The sequence below is a fragment of the Xenopus laevis genome, chromosome 5L, assembly GCF_017654675.1.
Source record: "Xenopus laevis strain J_2021 chromosome 5L, Xenopus_laevis_v10.1, whole genome shotgun sequence".
Lineage (NCBI taxonomy): Eukaryota > Metazoa > Chordata > Amphibia > Anura > Pipidae > Xenopus > Xenopus laevis.
Genome location: NC_054379.1, coordinates 156,492,153 through 156,517,586, shown reverse-complemented (window position 1 = coordinate 156,517,586; position 25,434 = coordinate 156,492,153). Strand labels below are relative to the sequence as shown.

Sequence of the window (25,434 nt, the reverse complement as noted above, 5' to 3'; positions counted from 1 at the left end):
AGAAGTAGGAGGACACCAGGTGGAGGAGAACAGAGCACAAGGAAACGTAGGAAGAATGGGGCTAGTGAATGGATATGAGAAAGGGAGTAGGATAAATTTGAGTTGAGGAGGCAGAGAGGGAACTGTGTTGAATTACGCCAGTTTCTCTAAAAGGTATTGGCTCTGCCAGATCATGTTACAGACTAATGGGATTACACCCGATATAAATATCCACATCTCAATACAATTCAATCTCCCCTGTGATGCACCATAGGCTGGACGGCTCCTGGAATTTCGTTTTGCAAGTCTGAACAAAACCAGTGCAACACCCCCCCCCCCCACACACACAACTGCTAAAAATTAATTAAACCGATTAAAAGAAAGCCTTTATTTTTCACATGCAGGGCAACAACGACAGAGCAACGTTTCGAGCCCATCTGGCTCTTGTTCTGACTTTAAGCAATTAAGATTTGTAGTCAAAAACAGCTCACAATTTTTGAACAGGTATGGGACCTGTTATCCAGAATGCTCAGGACCTGGGGTGTTCTGGATAATGGATCTTTCCATAATTTGGATCTTCATACCTTAAGTCTACTAGAAAATCATGTAAACATGAAATAAACCCAATAGGCTGGTTTTGCTTCCCATAAGGATTAATTATATCTTATTTGGGATCAAATACAAGCGACTGTTTTATTATTAAACAATCACGGATACCATACCTGTATCTTTTGTTAAAAAAAATAATTTCAGCAATAAATAAACCCAATAGGTTTGTTTTGCCTCCAATAAGGATCGTTATGTCTTAGCTTGGATCAAGTTCAAGGTACAGGTATGGGATCCGTTATCCGAAAACCCATTATCCAGAAAGTTCAGTATTACGGAATGACTTTCTCCCATAGGCTCAATTTTATCCAAATAATCCAAATATTTTTTTAAAAAATTATGTTTTCTCTGTAATAATTTAACAGTAGCTTGTAGCTTGATCCCAACCAAGATTTGGAAGCAGAACCAGCCCTATTGGCTTTATTTAGGGGCAGCTTTATCAAAGGTCAAGGTGAATAGTCCAAATTCGATTCGAATTTGAAAAAAATAAAAAAATTAGGAAATCGAAATTTATCACGTAGAGGCAGATTTATCAAGGGTTGAATTTCGAATACTTCGAAATTCGAATTCAAAAAGACCAACCGAAATTAAGTTGAAGTTTTTGTTTTGGTCGAATAGGTCCGTTTTCGATCGAATAGGTCCGTATTGGTTCGAGCTGTACGAATCAAAGTAATAGCGCATTCGATCAAATTCGAATCAATGTTTTTCCCAGAAAAACTTTGATTTTTCAAAGTCCACCAATTGACTCCAAATAGGTTCTAAGTCCCCCATAGGCTAAAACAGCAATTCGGCAGGTTGTAGACGGCGGCGAATGGTCAAATTCGAATTTTTAAAGAGACAGTACATTATACATTTCGAAATTTGAATTTTTACATTTTTTGAAAATTTGAATTGAATCTGGACTATTCCCTAGTCAAGGTACACAAAAATAGCTCGAAAATTTGAATTTTTTTAATTCGAAATTCCCCTCGACCTTTGATAAATCTGCCCCGTAAAAATTTGAAAAATCAACGGGTTTTTTTGGGAAAAACTTTCGAATCCGATCAAATGCCATATTGATTTGATTCGTACGATTCGAATTTGGCCGAATATGGACCTATTCGATCGAAACCGGACCTATTCGCTCAAAAAAAACCCTTCGACTGAATTTCCGTTGGTCTTTTTGAATTCGAATTTTGAAGTTTTTCAAATTCGACCCTTGATAAATATGCCCCATAATGTTTATATGATTTTCTAGCAGACTTGAGGCACGGAGATCCAAATTATGGAAAGATCCATTATACAGAAACCCCCAGGTCCCGAGCATTCTGGATAACAGGTCCCAAACCTGTACTGTTTTATTATTACAGAGAAAAAGGACATAAATTTTAAAAAATTTGGATAAAATGGAATCTATGAGAGACTGCCTTCCCATGATTCAAAGCTTTCTGGATAATGGGTTTCCGGATCCCATACCTCTATACATAAACAGTATACAGAAAGGCATGCTAGTGGGATTTCATATCTCATATCATATCACATGTGCAGGCTGGCATTAGCTTTGATGGAATTTTTCATGTGTTTGAGCTTAGTTAAGTAGGTTTCATCCATACTTGCATGAACAAGTTAAAGCGGGAAGTCTAATAAATGTATAAATACGGCACAGCGGTAGGACGCGGGGCCTCAAGAATCGTATTCTCACACTGCAGAGTCTCGCTGAATAGAATAAACATGGCTCTTAGATAATGGATAAGAAAGATACAACATGAAAGCAGAGAAGAAGAGACAATACTGGGATTTTGATTCTTAAGCAATTTCTCCTGGTGAGAGATAACGGCACAATCTTATGATAAATACCGTCTCACACTGGTTAACTTGAAAAGAGACAGCGCGGAAGAAAGAGGTGGCCCCGCTGTGCAGTGCCAAGTCCCATTTTGGGAGTGCTGGAAACTGTGAAAATGCTGATAAATTGATTAGGCTTTTTTTCCCCGCCTGACCTACATAAAGTATAGGAAGCTGAAACTTTCCCTGGCACAGAACCGAATTCGATTTTCAGCCGGCTTTTGCCACATGACCTTGTTTTATCACAAAGGATTGGGGTTATCATAGAATTTGGATTTTTTTGCTAATTCATTCTTAAATTTTGAAAAAAAGTAATTTTTTTTTTTTTTTGCACGTTGGATTCTTTACAGGTTCATTATTTTTTGGGAAATTTTCCGACTGCAATCATTCTTCTGAATTGAGATTAAAAAAAAAAAACGTTATAACAGAAAATTGACAGTTTAAAAAATATATATTTCAGGGAACTTGGGTTGCCACCTGTCTGGATTTTACCCGGGCAGTCCAGAATTTTGGAAGGGCTGCCCGGGGTGAAAATTCCTGTCCGGATTTCCAAATTTGGAAATCCAGACAGGACATTGAAGACTTCAGCCAATCGCTGATCGCACGTCATCAGTCCTGCCCCTGATGGCCCCGCCCCCAACATCACTTGCCCTATTCCCCTATGTGACTGGCCCACCCCCACTACATCACTGGCCAGGTGGCAACCCTACTAAATGCATAATTTTTTGGATTTGTGCAATTAGCAAATCTACAGAAAATTTAATAGGATTTCCAACCGAATCAAAGTCCTTGAATACTGAAATTTCAAAGGAATCTAAGGACTCACCTAAAACTTGACATGTTCAGTTGCTTAGGGGGTTATTTATCAAGGTCCAATTTTATCTCAATATTTTCTGCTACAAACTACAATCAAATCCGCTTGGGGTTTTACGCTTATTTATTATTACATTTTCCTGCAAATTTGCGTTGCAGGAAAAAATTTTTGGATTTCCATGATTTTTTGGGGATTTTTCACCCGAAAACTCTAGATTTCTTATGATTTTTTGCCCAAAAACTTCAGGGTATTGCACGAAACCCAGCGCACATCAAAAAAAAATTATTGGGATTTCTCCCATTGACTTATATGCAACCTCAACAGGTCTGAGATGCCGGATTTTCTGATTCAGAGTTTTCCATCCTCTGGGTTTAATAAAATCCGAAAAATGTGAGATTTTTTTAAAAGTCCAATTTTATAAAAAAAAAAAAAAAATCACAAATTGTTTAAGATTTTTGCATTCTGAGTTTAGTAAATAACCCCCTTAAAGGGGTTGTTCACCTTTGAGATAACTTTGCATATGATGTAGAGAGTGATATTCTGAGACAATTTGCAATTGGTTTTCATTTTTTATTATTGAAGTTTTTTGAGTTATTTAGATTTTTATTCAGCAGCTCTTCAATTTGCATCTTAAACTGATAACTAGGGTTGAAATTACCCCAGCAAACACATTAATTTGAATAGGAGACTGGGATATGAATAGGAGAGGCCTGAATAGAAGGATCAATAATAAAAAGTAACAATAACAATGCATTTGTAGCCTTACAGAGCATTTGTTTTTAAAATTGGGTCAGTGACCCCCATTTAAAAGCTGGAAAGAGTCAGAAGAAAAGGGGAAATAACTATAAAACTGTAAAAAATAAATAATGAAAACCAAATAAAAAGTTGCTTAGAATTGGCCGTTCTATAACATAATAAAAGTTACCTTAAAGGTGAACCACCCCTTTAATGTTTTTAAGTCACATGACTTAAAACGGTCCTGATTTGGGTTGACCAAAAATTCAGCCAGCTTTGAATCTTGTAAATTGGATTCAAGAAAAATCCCAAATTGAATCCTGGATTTAGTGCACTGCAAAAAGAACTTAATTTACGTTGTCGTAAATCCTCATGCTGGACATTTGAGAAAATGGGAATTTGGGAAATTTGCACTTGAGTTTTCAAGCAACAAAAAAAAATTGTCACCATGAATAGTAAGGGGCCCATTTACTTAGCTCCAGTGAAGGAATAGAATGAAAAAAACCTCAAATTTCAAATGTTTTTTTTGGCTACTTTGACCATCGAATGGGCTACTTCGACCTATGACTACGAATCGAACGTTTCGAACTAAAAATCGTTCGACTATTCAACCATTCAACCATTCAATAGTCAAAGTACTGTCTCTTTAAAAAAAACTTTGACCCCCTAGTTCGCCACCTAAAACCTACCGAAGTCAATGTTAGCCTATGGGACCCCTTATCCGTTTCTGGATAACGGATCCTTCTGTAATTTGGCTCTTCATATCTTAAATCTACTAGATCATCTAACATTAAACATACAGTAATTATCAAGGGTCGAATTTCAAATTGAAAAAACGTCGAAATTCAAATTCAAAAAGACCAACCGAAATTAAGTCAAATATTCGATCGCAGATGAATAATAAGAATCAAAGGAATATCGCATTTGAACGAATTTGATTCTAAGTGTTTCCCATAAAAAACCTTTGTCCCCAATTGACTCCAAATTCTAGGAGGTCCCCCATAGGCTAAAACAGCAATTCGGCAGGTTTTAGATGGCAAATGGTCGAATTTGAATTTTTAAAGAGACAGTACATGATAAATGCCGATTTTCGAATTTTATGCAAATTCGAATCAAATTTGGACTATCCCCTAGTCGAGGTACACAAAAAACCCTCAAAATTAGATTTTTTTTTTCAATTCAATTAAATTCACCTGGACCTTTGATAAATCTGCCCCTTGTAAAGCCAATAGGCTGGTTTTGCCTCCAATAAGGATTAATTATATCTTAGTTGGATCAAGTACAAGCGGCTGTTTAATTATTACAAAGAAAAAAGTAATCATTTTTAATAATCTGAAATATTTGATTATAATGGAGTCTATGGGAAGCAGCCTTCAGGAGCTTTCTGGATAACGGGTTTCCAGATTACAGATCCCCTACCTGTACTAGTACACAAGATGAGCACAGACAGCAGTGCATGTTTAGAGGCACAACTCAACATTCTTCAGATATTTGTACTGGTAGGAAGGTCAGTTATTATTCAAAAGTTGCTTCACTGCATCACCTACAATAGTTGGAATCAGGTTTTATGTTTGATCCAGACAGGGAGAGCTGCTCCCATTCATTATAAATAGGGATGGGCAAATTTGTTTTGCCGAAAAAAATTACGCCCATAGACTTGTATGGCGTAGTGCGTCAAAATAAAAAGACGCACGTCAAAAAAAAATTTTTTTGACACCCATAGACTTTAATGGGCGTCGGCGACATATTACCAGCGGCAAATTTTTGGCGAAACGAAACAGGTTAAATTCACCCATCCCTAATTATAAAGTAACTAGCACTAACACCTACGGGGTTGTTTATCAAAGTCCGAATTTATCTGCTCTTAGGGATGGGCGAATTTTCGCTTGTTTCACCGAAAAAATTACGCCATAGACTTGTATGGTGGCGTGCGTCCGCAAAGAAAAGATGCGCGTCAAAAAAAATTCCCCGCGCGACATTTTTTTTGACGCCCATAGACTTTAATGGGCGTCTGCAACATTTCACCGGCGCCTAATTTTTGGCGAAACTAAACGCATCAAATTCGCCCATCCCTATCTGCTCCCATCAAATCCGTTTTTTTTCGCTTATTTATTATTACATTTTCCCGAAAATTTGCTTTGCGAGAAAAAAAAAAGCAGTTTTTCACGATTTTTTCGGATTTTTCCCCGAAAACATTGAAAACTTTGGGGTATTGCACGAAACCCAGCGCACATCAAACCAAATATTAGCCCACAACCCCACCTTCTTTAATGACATTTTATTGCCTTTATAGCCAGAGAGTCCGTTTACAGTTTAACTGTTTTACACCAGAGTTGTCTCTCCCCATTCCTATTAAAAGAGTTGTTCACCTTTGAGTTAACTTTTAGTAAGATGTAAAGAATGATATTCTGAGACGATTTGCAATTGGTTTTTATTTTTTATTTTTATGTGTGGTTTTTTAGTTATTTGGCTTTTTCTTCAACAGCTCTCCAGTTTAACCAATCTGGTTGCTAGGGTCCAATTTACCATAGCAACCATTTTCATAAGAGACTGTATATGGCCATTGGTTTTTATTTTTTATTATGTGTGGTTTTTGAGTTTTCTTCAACTGCTCTCCAGTTTAACCAAGCTGGTTGCTAGGGTCCAATTTACCATAGCAACCATTTTCATAAGAGACTAAATATTGCAATTGGTTTTTATTTTTTATTATGTGTGGTTTCTGAGTTTTCTTCAACATCTCTCCAGTTTAACCAATCAGGTTGCTAGGGTCCAATTTACCCTAGCATCCATTTGCATAAGAGACTAAATATTGCAATTGGTTTTTATTTTTTATTATGTGTGGTTTTTGAGTTATTTAGCTTTTTCTTCAGCAGCTCTCCAGTTTAACCAATCCGGTTGCTAGGGTCCAATTTACCCTAGCAACTATTTTCATAAGAGACGGAATATTGCAATTGGTTTTTATTTTTTATCATGTGTGGTTTTTGAGTTATTTAGCCTTTTCTTTGACAGCTCTCCAGTTTAACCAATCCGGTTGCCAGGGTCCAATTTACCCTAGCAACCATTTGCATAGGAGACTAGGAATAAGGAATATGAATAGGAGAGGCCTGAATAGAAAGGTGAGCAATAAAAAGTAGCAATAACAATAAACGTGTAGTCTTACACAGCATTTGTTTTTTAGATGGGGTCAGTGACCCCCATTTGAAAGCTGGAAAGAGTCAAAAGAAAAAGGAAAATAATTACAATAACTATAAAAAATAAATAATGCAGACCAATTGAAAAGCTGCTTAGAACTGGCCATTCTATAACATACTAAGCAACCACCACCTACCAACAACCAAAGACTAGGCTTAAAACCTTTATGTTTAACAGACCTGTAGCATATTTAATTACATCCCCATGTTTAATGTAGTGACTGTTCTTCTGCCATAATATTACTAATGATCATTGACTAATGTAACACTGTTGACTGGTTATAATATGGGAAGGCCGGTTGCAGTGAGCGCAGTGGGAATGGCTTAACAGTTGGTTGCTATGGTTACATTGTTTACCCTAAACAAGCATTGTGATGTCGAAGAGGATAGCTGCACGCAGCAGACTGCACCTGGCTTCCTATTGGCTGAGACTACAGAGTGCATTGTGATGTCATAAAGAAGAGTTGTTTACTTTATGTGACTCACTCACTTGCTTTGTCATAAGACCTACGAGTGCTGGTGGTGACACATCACTCTTGGATCTTTATCACTTTTCTGCATCTTTATCTTTGTTTTTTTTGCTTTTTTCCATTTCTATCTTTGTTTTTTCTTGTTTTTGTTTTGTTCTTTTACTGTTTTATCGTCACTTTTGACTTTTCACTTAAGGATAATGGTGACAAAAGAGGAAACTCATACCGTCAACATAGACGAAGAAGAAGAAGACGAGGACTATGACGAAAGCGACCACTGCTTCACAAAGTGCATAAGTTACTTCTTGGTCTCTCTCATCAGCTGCATTCTTGTCGTCGCGTATTATATCACTGTGGTGGAGCTCTGCATTTTTACAGTCGAGCCGTTAGCGCTCAAGTTGACCTTCTTGGTGACTTTTCATCTGTTTTACATTCTCTGCGTGTGGTCCTTTCTCCGGACTATCCTATCGCGTCCCGTTACCCCTCCGGCAAAATTCTGCTTATCGGAGTCTGACAAGAAGCTGTACCTGAGCGAGGAGAGCCAGGAGAAGAAGCAGGAGATTCTTGTCCACGCTGCTAAAGACTTGCCTATTTATACTAGAGATCGGAAAGGAGATGTTCGGTATTGTGAGAAATGCCAAGTGCTAAAGCCAGACAGGTGCCACCATTGCCCAGTGTGTAACGTCTGTATACTGAAACTGGATCATCACTGCGTATTTCTAAGCAATTGTGTGGGATTCTCCAACTACAAGTTCTTCCTCCTCTCCGTGGGGTATGGATTGCTATTGAGCATAATGACTAGCGCAATGTCTTTTTATTGCTTGAAACTCTTCTGGACAAATCGACTGCCGGAAACAGATTCCAAGGCTCCCATCACATATCAGGCCTGGATTAGTACAGTATTATCTCTGATATTTTTCCCATTTTTATACAGTCATCTCGTTCTGGCTTCCAACAATATAACTGCTATGAGCGATGGCGATGAAGATGATGATGACAAACACAAAGCTGGCAAGCACAGCAAAATGTATGACTTGGGCTTTAGCAAAAATATCAGACAAGTTTTTGGGGATAAAAAGATATATTGGCTCTTCCCAATCTTCAGCAGCTTAGGAGATGGCTTCTCATTCCCAAGAGGCGATGCCACGGACATTGAGAAAAATGCTGCTACTGACAATTGAATTCTTTAGCAAGTTCCAGTTGTAAGAACTGGAAATCACTGGACTGACAGTGGCCTCAGGCGAAGATATCATATATAGGTGTATATGTACAATAATAATACTATTTATAAAATAATAATAATAATAATATATTTATATATTAAGGATGCACTTATTGTGTAATATACATATGTATAGATTATAAATATGCAGTATGATATACATATATGAGACACTTAAAAAGTATATACGTATATATGCGTGTGTGTATAATAACATGTTATGTGCCTGTATGTCAACTTAATACTGCGAAATATGTTGTTTGTTGTAAATCTAACTATAATAAATATCGATTAAATGTACATCGTGAGTTTCCTTGCTGTTTTTTTTTTCCATCTAACGTAACCAGATTTCAAATAAGAGAATACAGGTATGGGATCCGTTATCAGGAAATCTGTTATCCAGCAAGCTCCGATTTACAGAAAGGCCGTCTCCCATAGACTCCATTTTATCAAATGAATCCAAATTTTTAAAAAATGATTCCTTTTTTTCTTTGTAATAATAAAACAGTAGCTTGATCCCAACTAAGATTTAATTAATCCTTATTGGAGGCAAAACCAGACTATTGGGTTTATTGTAGGGATGCACCGAATCCAGGATTCGGTTTGGGATTAGGCCTTTTTCAGCAGTATTCGGATTCGACCGAATCTTTCTGCCTGGCCGAACCGAATCCAAAACCTAATTTGCACATGCAGGGAGGGAAATTGCATGACTTTTTGTCACAAAACAAGGAAGTAAAAAACGTTTTCCCCTTCCCACCCCTAATTTGCATATGCAAATTAGGACTCGGTTCGGTATTCGGCCAAATCTTTCAGGTTCGGCTGAATCCAACATAATGGATTTGGTTCATCCCTAGTTTATTTAACCAAGGAGTTCTATACCCAGGGCATTTATATTACATTTTGTATTTACAATATTTCCTGCCAGGAAGCACAATTGGTATCACTTAGCATATTCTGACTGCCCTTTAATTGCCGGTGCTTAGTGGTAACGTTGTAAATTGAGTATTCATTGAAGCCTCTTACAAAGGGACTTGCACCTATATATGCGCCTTAGCACCCTGTGGGGAGTCCAAATGCCCCCATCCAGCCTGTTCAAATAAGGGTCAGGGCACACAAGCAGATTCGGGGAGATTAGTTGCCTGGTGACAAATCTCCTCTTCTTCGGAGTGACTGAAGTCGCCTGAAGTTTGGAAAGAACTGGAAAACGTGATTGGAAGGTGAACAACCCCTTTAAAGGCTACAAATGTACTAGTATTGATACTTTTTATTACAAATTTTTCTATTCAGTCCCTTTCCTATTCATATCCCAGTCTCTTATTCAAATCAATGCATGGTTGCTAGGGTAAATTGGACCCTAGCAACAAGATTGCTAAAATTGTTAACAGGCCCAGATTTGTGGAAAGGCCACCTAGGCCCAGGCCTAGGGCAGCAGGATTTTAGGGGGGCGGCATGCTGTCCAATCACACCCACATTGGTTCAGAAACACTGGAGATGCGCTGGAGATACAATTATTTTTTAAATTTCCCATTCCCCATTGCTACGGTCCAGATGATGAAAATGTGCACGAATAAAGGGGAGAGGACAGGGGCGACAAACGACAGTGGGGCGACAAACGGCAGTGGGCCTAGGGGCGCCCGCTATGTATATCTGGCTCTGATTGCAAACTGGAGAACTGAATAAAATAACTCAAAAACCACAAATGATAAAAAATGAAAACCGATTGCAAATTGTCTCAGAATATCACTCTCTACATTATACTAAAAGTTATCTCAAAAATAAACATCCCCTTTCACCCTCTCCTACTCAATTTAATTAGCAGAGGGTAGTGGCAGGTTGGGGGGCATAGTACAGATATGGGACCTGTTATCCAGAATGCTCAGCACCTGGGGTTTTCCTGATAACGGATCTTTCCATAATTTGGATTTTCATGCCTAAAGTCTACTAGAAAATCATGTAAATATTGTATAAACCCAATAGGCTGGTTTTGCTTCCAATAAGGATTAATTATATCTTAGTTGGGATCAAGTACAAGCTACTGTTTTATTATTACAGAGAAAAAGGGAATCCTTTTTGAAAATTTGGATTATTTGATTATAATGGAGTCTATGGGAGACATTCATTCCATAATTCAGAACTTTCTGGATAACGGACCCCATACATGTATCATGAAAGTCGGTAAATGGACAGTCGAAAGTGGTCATTTCAGAGTGAGTGTTTATCAACTCCGGACCCGCATGCAGTAGAACACATCAATGCAAATGAGCGTTTTCCGCTACTGCAGCGAACAATTCCCTTCTTGATTACTCATTAATCTCCCTCCTGTACAATTTCACAGTTAAACATTTCCGCTAACCTAATTATAAAATATTATGGGCCTGTATAATTAGCAGTTGGATTCTCGGCATTCCTTAACTTCAGGGTCAGCTTTAATAGGAGCTCAGTTCTCAGCAACATGCAGAGCCGCGCATCTACCCCAATGCACTTGCTGCACTTCCCTTCCAAATGAACTTTGTTTTAGAACAATTATAACGAGCTTAATTGTCCCACGCAAGTTATTCACTCGTTAGCAAATCATCTTAAAATGACCTTGTAGTTAGTGGAAGTACTTTACTGATTAGCGGTTTCATCCTTTCAGTTGTTTGATATTTTTAGGGCTGGAGGTTGGATAGGATTGATTTATATAACCCACAGGCCTTCCTACGTCTCCCTAACAATATAATTATTTGTATGATTTAGGGCTCTTACTCACGAGCGGTTGTAGCTGCGCTCCCCTGTGTTCCGTTATTCTGCGTTCAGCCGCAGGGGAGCGCAGGAATAGACGCATTACGTTTTTTCCAATGGGGCTGTACTCATACAGGCGCGTGTAGGTGCCGAACGCAGGAAAAATGCAGCATGTTGCGTCTCAACCTGCGTTCGGGGCCTACACGCGCCTGTGTGAGTACAGCCCCATTGGAAAAAATGTAATGCGTCTATTCCTGCGCTCCCCTGCAGCTGAACGCAGAAAAACGGAACGCAGGGGAGCGCAGCTACAACCGCTCGTCAGTAAGAGCCCTTAGGGTAGGACACCATGGGCGTTTTTGCGCAGCACGTCGGATCACGAGGAAATCGTCCATGGTGTCCTACCCTAAATGGTTACTTACAAAATGTAAGTTTTAGGGATGCACCGAATCCACTATATTCGAACCCCCGAATCCTTCGGGAAAGATTCGGCCGAATACCGAACCGAATCGGAATCCTAATTTGCATATGCAAATTAGGGGTGGGAAGGGGAAAATGTTTTTTTTACTTGTTTTGTGACAAAAAGTCATGCGATTACCCTCTCCGTCCCTAATTTGCATATGCAAATTAGGATCCGGATTCGGTTCGGCCGTGCATAAGGATTCGGCCGAATCCGAATCCTGCTGAAAAAGGCCGAATCCTGGCCGAATCCCGAACCGAATCCTGGATTCGGTGCATCCCTGGCAACTTTTATGACATAGCCATAAAGCAGGATTAGACTACTGATATTATTTTACACTAAAGAAATACATTAAAGAAATACCAGTACAGGTATGAGACCTGTTATCCAGAATGCTCGGGACCTGGGATTTTCCGGATAAGGGATCTTTTCGTAATTTGGATCTCTATACTTAAAGGGGGTTATTTATTAAAAATCTCTTTTTTTTCTGGTCAGACTTTTTGGGGCATAAACTTGGATTTTTCTAGATTTAATTTACCCGATGCTGCAAAAAGCCAGAATCGAAAATCCACCATCTCAAACCTGCCGAGGTCATGTATAATTCAATGGCAGATGTCCCTATTCCAATTTGAAAGATATTGTGTTTTGCTCTGGGTTTAGCCCGATAATCTGAAAAATTCAGGGTTTTGGGCAATAATCCGAAAAAATCAAGTGATTTAGGAGGAAAGTCAGGAAAAAATTCTTGATTTTATCAAGTTTTTTCCCGATCCAATTTTTTCCAGTTATTTTAATGATAAATAAGGCAAAATTGTAAGTCTACTAAAAAATCATTTAAAAATGAAATAAACCAAATAGGATTGTTTTGCCTCCAATAAGGATTAAAGCTGTTCATCTTTAAATTAACTTTTAGTATGACATGGAAGTGATAGTCTGAAATAATTTGCAATTGGTCTTCGTTTTTTATTATTTGTGGTTTTTGAGTTATTTAGCTTTTCATTCAGCATCTTACCATTTTGCAGTTTCAGCCATCTGGTTGCTAGGATCCAAATTACCCTAGCAACCATGCGTTGATTTGAATAAGAGACTGGAATATGAATAGGAGAAGGACTGAATAGAAAGATGAGTTATAAGAAGTAGCGATAACAATTAATGTGTATCTTTACGCAAACTAAGGCGATTGGTGCGCATGCGCAGGTGGTGCTGCGCGGAGCTAAAATTTTTTATTTTTTGTACTATCCTGAATATCAGGAGAGGGGGTCTGACCCGGCGGGGGCCCATGAGGGTTGGGGCCCACCAGTCTGACACTGTGAAGAAGGGACTTAGTGGGATAAACCCTGGTTGCAATGACGGCCCCATGTGACTCTCAGTTGAGCGGCCTCTGATTGGACAGTTTCCAATCGCAGTGGGCGTGGTCTAATCATTTTTCTATCCTGTCCCCTTACTGTAAGGTGACCAGTAGATAGAAGTGGACAGAAGATACCTCCACTTGTGCTACCGCCCTGCCTTCCCGAAGTCAGCAGCTCTCAGAAAGCAGGGGGGCCCGGCTAATCAAGAAAGTGTGGCGTAGCCGGGCCCCCTTACCCTCGGGGCCCCCTACAACTCTCCCCCCTGATGGTTGCCCTGACCTTACACCATGGGGATGTTACTGCCTTTCGGACTGGGGGTCCAGGGCCACAACGACCACTGTGCACCTCATCCACAACACACCTTTGACCCTTATTGCACACCTTATTTTCTCTTCAAGTGGCTGCAATCTGGGCTGGGTGTTAGGTGAGCGCGACTCGATTGTGGGGTTCACAAGGGCCAGGGCCAACCAGGTTTTTTCCCGCTGAGCCAGTCCAATCCTGTTGCTGCCGGAGTGAAGGTACACACTATGCACACAATGAGTTATGTCCCCTTATTTTACTATCTTTAATCGTAGAACTAAAGACAACGAAAAACTGACCATTTATATATCCTGTTTATGTGGATATCGCATTGATCACATAAGAAACAGGCAAATCCCATGTATAAGGGCAGGACTTCACGGGCGATTTCGCAGCGATCCGACGCGCTGCGCAAAATCGCAGGCATCACGTCGGATGCGACGGAAACAAGGTAAGTAATTCAATTGTTGCATCGTGTCGCATTGTTGATGCCACGCGACTGTCGGATGCAGACGCTGCGCGCTGCGTCTGCATCCGACAGTCGTGACGCATCAACAATGCGACACGATCCGACACTGCCAATACTTACCTTGTTTCCGTCACATCCGACGTGACGCCTGCGATTTTGCACAGTGCGTCGGATTGCTTTGAAATCGACCATGTAGTCCTGCCCGAATTGACACAGAGCTGAGTGAGCCGTACACTAAGCTATATTACTGGGCCGGGCTCTGTATTCAAGGGATTAGAATTCCAATAGTGGGATGGGCAATTTTGGAACTGGGTAAATTCTTGCTGAATGCAGAATAAAGAAATGATAACACCTTGCAAGCCATCGATCATGGAGTGTGCGCCTGTCGTGCCGAGATGAATGCATTGATTTAACTCTTTCACTGCCTGGGCTTTACACAGTGGCAGATACATAGAACAACAACTTGTACAACCACACTGTTATTAGGGGGGTTGCAGCATGAGCCCTTGCCTTTGGACTGAACAAGCAACAGCTTTATGCAAAGGGAAAGCTAAAAAACAAAAAGATTCCATTGTGCCTACAGATTTCTATTTTCTATGGGATGTGGCAGCGGCTAACTATAGTACATAAGAGGTGATAAGAGGCAATTTACTGTAGGATAGGGTGAATAGTAAAGGTGGCCATACACGGGCCGATAAAAGCTGCCGACAGACCGTGTCGGCAGCTTATTGGCCCGTGTATGGGGGCCCCCGATCGAGATCTGGCCGAAAGTCGGCCAGATCTCGATCGGATGGGATTAAAAATCCCGTCGGATCGCGGCCGCATCTGTTCGTTGATGCGGTCCCGCGATCCGACCGCCCGTTTGGTGAACGCTAGGATCCGATCGTTGGGCCCTAGGGCCCACGATCGGATCAGCCCGATATTGCCCACCTCAAGGTGGGCATATCCGAGGGAGATCCGCTCGTTTGGCGACATCGCCAAACGAGCGGATCTATCCGTGTATGGCCACCTTAAGACAATATGATTTCAAGGGGCTGCAATTATGGAACAGTGTGTGTACAGTAAGACTGTTGTTGGGGGAAATGGCAGTAGCTGTGGGACAGAGTGCACTTAACTCCCAACTTAACTCCCGTTTTTCGCAGGACAGTCCAGATTTTGACAGCTCAGTCCCGGGTTTGTAACTGAAATGTCCCGACTTTCTTTGTGATCTCCTGGTCTGAACAGCCAGAAAAAGATACAAAGCTTCTAAAACGTACTTAGTTTTTAGCAAGGAGCCCAGAATACGTGGCAGGTGCACTCAGATGCTTTTGTAACAATTTAAGAAAAGAAACAATTGAGACAATTTAAGATAATCAGGTCTCTTGGGGAAACTTTGGCTTGCAGCTTAAAGGGCAATTCACCCAAATTAGCAAAACCAAAACACAAATCCAGCCTGGTTATCCCAAAATCCATTATGCAGGAAGCTCTGAATTACGGAAAGGCCTTCTCCCAAAAATTTTATTATGTATCCAAATAATTCAAATTTTTAAAAATGATTCCCTTTTTCTCCGTAATAATAAAACAGTAGCTTGTACAGGTATGGGACCTGTTATCCAGAATGCTCGGGACCTGGGGTTTTCCGGATAACGTATCTTTCCGTAATTTGGGTCTTCATGCCTTATGTCTAATAGAAATTAATTTAAACATTAAATAAACCCAATAGGCTGGTTTTGCTTCCAATAAGGATTAATTATATCTTAGTTGGGATCAAGTACAAGCTACGGTTTTATTATTACAGAGAAAAAGGAAATCATTTTTAAAAATTTGGATTATTTGGATAAAATGGAAGACAGCCATTCCGTAATCCGGAGCTTTCTGGGTATTGGGTTTCCGGATGAGGGATCCTATACCTGTACTTGATCCCAACTAAGATATAATTAATCTTTATTGGAAGCAAAACCAGCCTATTGGGTTTATTTAATGTTTACATGATGTTCTAGTAGAAGAGCATTCTGGATAACAGGTCCCATACCTGTATTTGGTTTGGACGAGTCCATTTTTTAATTATGATCTTGGCAGGTGGACCGGTAGACATCACGCAGGCACATTACTTCCAGGCTCAGAGTGCAGACTGTAAATCTTTACATTATTACAAAAGGCAATCATCGTTTCCGAGCTGCATTAATAACTCCCGGCCAGATATAAGTAAGTGAATCCTTGGTGGCAGGGTTTACGCCATTTACTAAAGAAAGATGATTAATATGGAGTAATAAAATGTTGTGTTTAGAACTCTCTTTCGGGAATCATATTGTTCGACAAATTTGAAGGCGTTGTAGCCCTTTTGGGAGGATTCCAAACGACTGACAAAGCCATAAACAGGTAATATTCCATTAAACGGCACACAGTTGCGGGTCAGATGTGATAGTGATTACCATGGTACCAAAGATATTCACCACAAACTCGTCACTGTCTGAAATTGTACATTACACCAAGTGCCCTGTCAATAAATAGGGTGGAGACCATAAATCCAGTTCAAGGAATATAAGTCTGAGAACAGCAGACCATTTATGCCAACTACAATGTAATTTATCTCATTTTTTAATACAGGTATGGAACCTGTTATCCAGAATGCTCGGGACCTGGGGCTTTCCGGATAACAGATCTTTTTTGTAATTTGGATCTTCATACCTTAAGGGGCAGATTTATTAAATATCGAATTTTGATATGAACAAAACCTTAGATTTTTCAAAGTCCACCAAATGACTCCAAATAGGTTCTAGGAGGTCCCCCATAGGCTAAAAAAGCAATTTGGCAGGTTTTAGATGGCGAATAGTCGAAGTTGAATTTTTAAAGAGACAATTTTCTAAATTTTTCAAATTGATTCGAATTTGGACTATTCCCTAGTCGAAGGGGCACATTTACTAAGGGTCAAAGTGAATTTTTGAATTAAAAAAATTTGAATTTTGAAGTAATTTTTGGGTACTCCGACCATCGAATAGGCCAAATTCGACTTCGACTCGAATAGAAAATACATTGAATATTCGACCATTTGAAAATCAAAGTACTGTCTCTTTAAAAAACTTAGACTTCGAAACTTCGCCACCTTAAATCTGCCGAATTGCTATGTTAGCCTATGGGGACCTCCTAGAACCGATAACCAAAATTTGGCTAAGTTTTAAAAAGGCAAAGGACTTTTTTTGAAAATTGTTCGATCGATCAATTAAATAGTTCGAAACGTTCGTTTCGAACGATTTCACCGAATGGTCGAATGATTTTACTTTGACCGTAAACGGCCAAAGAAATTCAAAAAGAAAAGTTAAGACTATCGAATTTGGCCTATTCGACCCTTGAAAAATCTGCCCCTAAAATTACCTTGTTGCTAATTTTATTGCTATGACCTCGTTATATGTAAAGCAAAACTCAAAGATTTGAATTTTCACTTTGACCCTTTATAAATCTGCCCCTAAATCCACTAGAAAATCATGTAAACATGAAATAAACCCAATGGGCTGGTTTTGCTTCCAATAAGGATTAATTATATCTTAGTTGGGATCAAGTACAAGCTACTGTTTTATTATTACACAGAAAAAGGAAATCATTTTTTAAACATTTGGATTATTTGGATAAAATGGAGTCAATGGGAGACGGCCTTTCCGTAATTCGGAGCTTTCTGGATAACGGGTTTCCAGATAACAGATCCCATTCTGGTAGTTCAAAAACACACGCCAGCCATATATCACAGTGTCACATTTTCCTGTATATAAATTCTCTACTCCGTTGCCCCCCACCACCGTTGCTAATCCTATTCTAATACAACTTGTTCCTGCTTGTAGCTTGGCCCACATGAGTCTAAATATTGTGCATAAAAGTTGCCCACCTGGAATGACTGTTCTGCAGTTTAATCTCCTCACTCCTCTCCTTTAGATGTTGGGAAATAAGCCAACAACATTTACCATTAGCAAAGATAAAAGAAGATATCACTGTTACATCACGAAACCAGAAGAAGATGTAATAAATGATAGGAGATCCAGTAACTCATAACTGTAATCCTCAGACTTCATCCAACTGAATTCACTGTTGTAAACTTAAAGGGGTTGTTCACCTTTTAGTTAACTTTTAGTATGATGTAGAGAGTGCTATTCTGAGATAATTTGCAATTGGTTTTCATTTTTTATTATTTGCGGTTTTTGAGTTATTTAGCTTTTTATTCAGCAGCTCTTCAGGTTATCTGGTTGCTAGGGTCCAAATTACCCTAGCAACCATACATTGATTTGAATAAGAGACTGGACTAGGAATAGGAGATACCATGAATAGGAGAGGCCTGAACAGAAAGATGAGTAATAAAAAGCAGTAATAACAATAAATGTGTAGCCTTACAGAGCGTTTGTTTTTTAGATGTGGTCAATACTGTATATTCACAACTCTAGACAGGCTATTCCTATTTTTTTGCATTCTGGTACAGGTATGAGATCCGTTATTTGGAAACCCGATATCCAGAAAGTTCAGAATTAGGGAAAGGCCATCTCCTATAGATGCCATTTTATCCAAATAGTTCAAATTTTTAAAAAGTATTTCCTTTTTCTCTGTAATAATAAAACAGTAGCTTGTACTTGATCCCAACTAAGATATAATTAATTCTTATTGGAAGCAAAATCAGCCTATTGGGTTTATTTAATGTTTATATGATTTTCTAGTAGACTTAAGATGTGAAGATCCAAACTACGGAAAGACCCATTATCCGAAAAACCCCGGGTCCCGAGCATTCTGGATAACAGTTCCCATACCTGTATATGGTATAGCCCGGACAGGGAATTAAGCCCCCCCCGCAAATGACCATAAAAAAGAGACTATTTCACATCAGACAGACTGTGGATATACCTGTGGTCTTTCTACTGCTGTTAAGTGACATCTCCAAACAGGATGCTGGCAGTTGTAGTTGAACTATAAAAAGCAGCAGATGATCTTATCTAGGCAGACATACACACACACACATAGATTTAGTTAGGAATTAAAGTCATGGTTGGTGAAAGCAATGAGATGGAAAGTTAAAAGGCCTATTAGTACTCTCAGACATGCCTTCCAGCTTTCCCTGTAGTGACCCTATTCTCTTGAGGACCATGGGAGCTTTCATTAAGAGCCCAGCTCACTTCTAATGTAAGTATATTAGCCGCCCAGATGCAGCACAGACTGCCCTCTCCCTTAGCTTAATAACGCAGAAAGGAAATATTAAATGAGAATGGGTTTAAGACCTGTCTCGCTCTAACGAAGCTGCCAAATAGCCGAGCGGGACATAACAATGCAAAGGAGCCGGGCTGCACTGTCAGCAAATTAGGGAACGTTGAGCCTTCACTCCTCATTTTACATGATGACACGCAGAAGGCAGAAGCTGAACTGCAACCCCTGCACATTTCTCCCCGGGTCAGATTCATGAAATCAGCATGTTTTCTGTGCCGTGGGCTAGAAAAGTGTCACGTCTGTGGCATCTGATTATGAACAAAACGGCTTAGTTTACACTCTCGTGTACCTGATTCATGGCAAAATAGGACCAGGACAAAGGCAAAGTTTTAATAGTTATATATATCTCAAATAGGGTAGAGTCACAGCTGGGCCAAGGTACAGGTATGGTGGGATCCATTATCCGGAAACCCATTATCCAGAAGGCTCCAAATTACTGGAAGGCCATAGGCTTCATTTTAATAATAAAAATATTTAAAAAATGTTTTTTCCTTTCTCTGTAATAATGAAACACAGGGCCGGAACTAGGGGTAGGCAGAGTAGGCACGTGCCTAGGGCGCAAAGCTGGAGGGGCGCCAGGCACGTACCTTCTCTGCCTCTGCTATCCCCTAGTCCGGTCCCTGCTCTGGCCGACGTGTGCGTTTCAGCGAGTACGCATTCGCACTTGTGTCTTTTCACGCATGCGCACTCGCGTATTGGGCGTTTTGCCGGGCCAGGCTGCCTAGGGCGCCTGCACGCGTTAGCCCGGCACTGATGAAACAGTACCTTGTACTTGATCCCAACTAAGATACAATTAATCCTTATTGCATTCATCTTATTGATCTTGAACATTCTGGATAACAGGTCCTATATCTGTACTGGAGCCCAAGGCAAGTACCTTTTGTCCTCTGCCTACTCCTGTTCACCACTACCTTTGCTCACCTTAAAGGAGAACTAACGCCTAACAAAAGAGGTAGTCTAGAAATGTTGTACAATATTTTCTGTACCAGCCCAAGGCAACCACAGCGCTTTAGCAGTAAAGATCTGTGTCTCCAAAGATGCCCCAGTAGCTCCCCATCTTCTTTTCTGCTGATTCACTGCACATGCTCTGTGCTGCTGTCACTTACTGAGCTTAGGGACCCACTCACAATATACAGTACACATAGAATAGAAATGTCACAAGGCTGATTAGTAATTAATACAGATAATTACTACATGGCAGCAGAGAAACCAGTGCAATTAGCATCAGAATTTAATAATCAGCCCTGTAGCTGAAGGGTTACCTTTATGTTACACAATGCTACACAATCAATGTATGTACTGTTTCTTCTCTGCAACTGTTATTACTTACTGATACGCGATGTATCCTGTCAAAAGATGTGTCTTGCTCCTATGCTATAGATCATATGCTTCTTATACGTCAAAGTGTTCTTTGTCCTTGTACGCAATATAGGCTGTTGTAACACTACCAATAAACTGAACTTGTTATGAGTCTCACTGCTTGCTAGTGTCTCTCTGTACAAGCTCCCGGATCCGAGGAACGTAGGGATCCCTGGGCGTCAGTAGCCGGTTAGTAGCATCAGCTTATATTACAGGGGAAGCTCATTTTCTGCTGGATAATTAGTGACGAGCCCTAAGCTTAGCTTCTCAACAGCCAATCAGAGCCCACTGAGCATGTGAGTGTCACAGACACTTTCCAAGATGGTGACCCCCTGTGACAAGTTTGATGTCCTGGATCATTGCTGCTATTGACAAGATGACAATTTAGGCTGGTGCCTAAGTATATACACATTAATTTTAAGGATTTAGTTATCCTTTAAACTTGTCACAACAGCACCCCAGTCCCCTCCATTCACCCTATCAAACAGTACACCAGGGCAGACAGGAGAAGAGGGTGTAATGAAGTCCCCTCAGTTGCACCCTTGGCAATTTACCTTTTTTTACCTACCCAAGTTCTAGCCCTGGTTAGGGCCAATCAGAATATGAGGATGTTTTGCAGACATGCAGTTAGTAGTAGTTAGTAAATATTACAGTGTCTGTAACTGAAAACAGCTCCAGCACAGTGGCGGAACTAGGGGGGGGGGGAGCAGGGGGTGCGAGCGGGCCAGGGCCCGCCCCCCCTCAGGGCCCCTCGACAGTTTCCGGGTGTACGGAGGGGGGCGGGGGCCTGGCTGCGCGTCCTGCGCCAGGGCCCGCCCCCCTCTAGTTACGCTTCTGCTCCAGCAGGAACAGCCACAAAATGTGTCAAGGTCCCTCTAACTGTAACTCCGACGACTTAGAGCTTCAGCATCGGGACTGGCAATACGCAGAACATTCGGATCATAACTTCTCCCACAGGAGCAGGCACAGACAAGCTGCTGACAGAAGCAATACCTTCACACAAGCAGCCAATGTAACATTTATCAACCTCAACTTTTGTAATTATTACAGACAATTTATTCTCTGAAACATAGCGAGTTTTCCGAATCAGCAGCAGATATCCAGTATTTCTATATATACAATAATAAAACAAAAAGCATGTTGCTTGTGGATGAGGAGAAACAGATCCCAGTGATGAGATTATTTCCCACAACACAGGCTCCCGGAGAGAGGAACAAACATGGAGCAGCCTTAGAGATTCCTATTAAATATGCATTCCCACATAAACACCAAGCAAATCAATCACACGCTTTTCTTTCCGAAACTGAAGGAGCCTGACTATCAGAAAGCTACCATCTACTTCTGTTTTCATACTTTGCAGTATTTATACATAGATGCTTCTCCTATTTAAAGAGACGTAAGCCCCAGAAATAACTATAAAGCATAAAGTTTCTTTTGATAATTCAGATCTGCCCTTTCCCAGGCATAGGAACGAAACATTTCCGGCTGCTATCAAACTGAAAATCCCAGATTAGGTTTCCTTAATATAGTGAATAAAGTACCCCCTCTTGTAAAATATAAGGATATTATAAGTTACGGAGGAGTTTTTTATACAGGTCATGGAACTCCGAGGTAACTTCTAATATCCACATATTTTGCAACTGGGGGTACTTTATTTATTATAATACACAAGTTTCAGTGAGTCATGTGACGGAAATGACATCAGAACTCACCGTTTATAACTGATGACATCAGAACTCACCGTTTATAAAGATATAATTTACAGGATATTCATGTCTTTTGTGTATTATAAATGGTTCACCTTCAAGTTAAGTTTTAGTATGTTATACCATGAATATGAATTACCAATTCTAAGCAACTTTTCAATTGGTCTTCATTTTCTCTTTTTTATAGTTTTTGAATTATTTGCCTTCTTCTTGACCCCATCTAAAAAAAAAACAAATGCTCTGTAAGGCTTCATATTTATTGTTATTGCTAATTTTTATTACTCTTCTTTCTATTCAGGACCTCCCATTCAGATTCCAGGCTCTTATTCGAATCAATGCATGGTTGCTAGATTAATTTGGGCCCTAGCAACCAGATTGCTGACATTGTAAACTGGAGAGCTGCTGAATAAAAAGCTAAACAACTCAAAAACCACAAATAATAAAAAATGAAAATCAATTGCAAATTGTCTCAGAATATCACTCTGTACATCATACTAAAAGTTAAGTCAAAGGTGAACAACCCCTTTAAGGTAGTACAGAGTGAAGCTGATGGGGCAACTAGAAAATTAGACCCAATATAATCCCTAGTGATACAGCCTGCCGAACAGTGGTGTAACTATTGGGCCCCACCGCAAATTATTTTTCAGGCTCCCAAAATGTCTAGAGGTTGACTTGTTTTACCAATTTTTATTGAAACTATATATGAATTAGGGCCTCACGTGGCCCCTATATCTCCTGGGTCCCCCCTGCAGGATCTGTAGTTAAAACCCTTAGTCCAGAGAATGCTAGAAGTCAAGTTTCTCTCTGCTTCTCCCTATAAAAGCATGCAGCAGCCAAACTTCCTAGAAGGCTGCCAATTTGGGGCCCCTCTATATGATACAATCTGTGGCCAACCATAGCTTCTGTAGATAGTAGGGATGTACCGAATCGAGGATTCAGTTCGGGATTAGGCCAGGATTCTGCCTTTTTCAGCAGGATTTGGCCGAATCGAATCCAAATTTGCATATGCGGGAGGGACTTTTTGTCACAAAACAAGGAAGTAAAACATTTTTCCCCTTTCCACACCTAATTTGGATTCGGTTCAGTATTCGGCCGATTCTTTCGCAAAGGATCCGGGGGTTCGGCCGAATCCAAAATAGTGGAATTGGTGCATCCCTAGTAGATAGATCCTTATTAAGGTTCTAGAAAGATCTTTATTAAGGTTCTAGAATCCCTGGTACCACGACTGTAAGACAGCGTTCATCTGTTTTCAGTACGAACGGAGATATTTTCATTCTGCCAAGGTGAAAAAGAAGCTGTAGTGCAATAATTTAGAGTAACTATGGGTCTCTTGGGGGACATTCAGGTTTATATAAACATAATTTTATTATATGAGTAGCAGTCATTTGTTTTACAGCTTTCGGGTAGTTTATGATTGAGATACAGTTTGTATTCTGAAACACGTCCAGATCATTTCATCGTTATTAAACTGGTCTGTTAATGAGCTAAAAGCCATGGGGTGGGATGTGGGAGCACATATTAGTGTTACAGTGGTGTTATATGTAGAAGCGTTGGTAATAAAGCATTTTCCTTAAAAATAGAATGGGGCTGAGGAGTATAGATGGGCCATTATGGTCATGACTTATGCGGACTTTAAATATATGTGAGTAAAACTGATCATCTAACCCAAGATTTGTGGAGGTCTAAAATATTTGCTATGGGGCCCAGTAAAAGCACTTATATTATAGAAGAAGGCGAAAATATTGAGGGTGCTAATCTAATGGGCACCACCCCAGTGAGTAAAATTGCTTAGTTTGTGGCCGGAGCCAGTGCAGACTTACATAAAAACCACAGCACCAGACTTGGGAAATTTCTTGAAGAGCAACACCCCATCATGTTCTATAAGAATGTTCCCCTGAGCCACAGAGTCTTTTGACTCAATAGGAGGTGCCCACCATATCTAGTATAAGTAATTCTAAAACCACTGGACTTGCTGAGTAATCATTGAAGACGTTTCACTACTCATCTGAGCAGCTTCTTCAGTTCAACTGACTGGAGAAGTCCTCGGCATATAAACTCTTCCTCTAATCCAATCACAATGGCAATTTTAACTGTTCTGAGAGGTGACAGCTGAAACTCACAGAGGGGTGATTCTGTGGGGTTACTGTTATAGGATTACCAAGGTATCATGCCAACATATTTGCTTTTCCCTTATTCTCCAATTATATTTTGTCTAAGGCCAGGTCAGACCTACCTCTGACCAGTCTCCTCCGCTGATCCTTAATCTGCACATCATTCAGGGTAAGATTCCATTAAACTAAGGCTCTGAGAATCCTCTGACATCCAAAATCTGTTATTTTATTGTTCACTTTGGGGACCTTACTCCCCTCGTTGGAGCCCCCTTTCTTTAAACTCAAGACCCATAACTATAAATTACCTTGGTGATGACTAGGCGCCCCGAGCTGACCGTGTTAAAGTTATATTCTTGACTATGTTCATTTTTCAAATGCAGATGAATTTCTTTAACTAGATGTGTTAAAACATGAGAGCCCGTGAGAAAAGAAGGACCCATTGGGAACACAGCAGTGTTAGCGCCTGAGAAGCCTCATGAATTACTTGGGTGCTCGGTGATAATAAAAAGCAATTACTGAAAATTGCACAATAGAAGGTAATTCTCCTGCTTTACAAGATGATACCGCCAAAGTAAAAAGGGAAATAGTTATAGATTTTTTTTTCTTAGTTCATTTCCAGTTTGAATAAAAGTCTATATTATTGACTTACCCTACAATTCATCATGGCCGGCTTTTACTTTTAAAGGTGAGAACCTCTCCTTTTCATTTCCCCTTTGTGTTGATCAAATGTATTTCTATGAATATTAATATACAATCATAAATTTATATTAGGAGTGGAATGCGTGATAATATTTTTATTGGAGAACTTTCCTAGCTTCTGTAATGGTTTCAGCACATTTAGAGTTCTTCTCGTCTTGGAAGCCATTGTCCTCTTTCTTTCTTGGGAATGTAGACTGATGCCAAGGTGGCGTTG

General features: G+C 40.0%; 2 protein-coding genes across 3 annotated transcripts in view; one reads left to right on the top strand and one right to left on the bottom strand.

Annotated features, from left to right (window-relative positions):
• Nucleotides 1-25,434, bottom strand: part of LOC108717206 (kelch-like protein 29) — a 653,541-nt gene that overhangs the window by 390,631 nt on the left and 237,476 nt on the right. The window lies entirely within an intron of this gene.
• Nucleotides 7,817-8,797, top strand: LOC108717207 (palmitoyltransferase ZDHHC20-A-like). The gene has a single exon (XM_041563806.1). It carries the CDS (start codon nt 7,817-7,819, stop codon nt 8,795-8,797), a length of 981 nt encoding a protein of 326 aa, XP_041419740.1.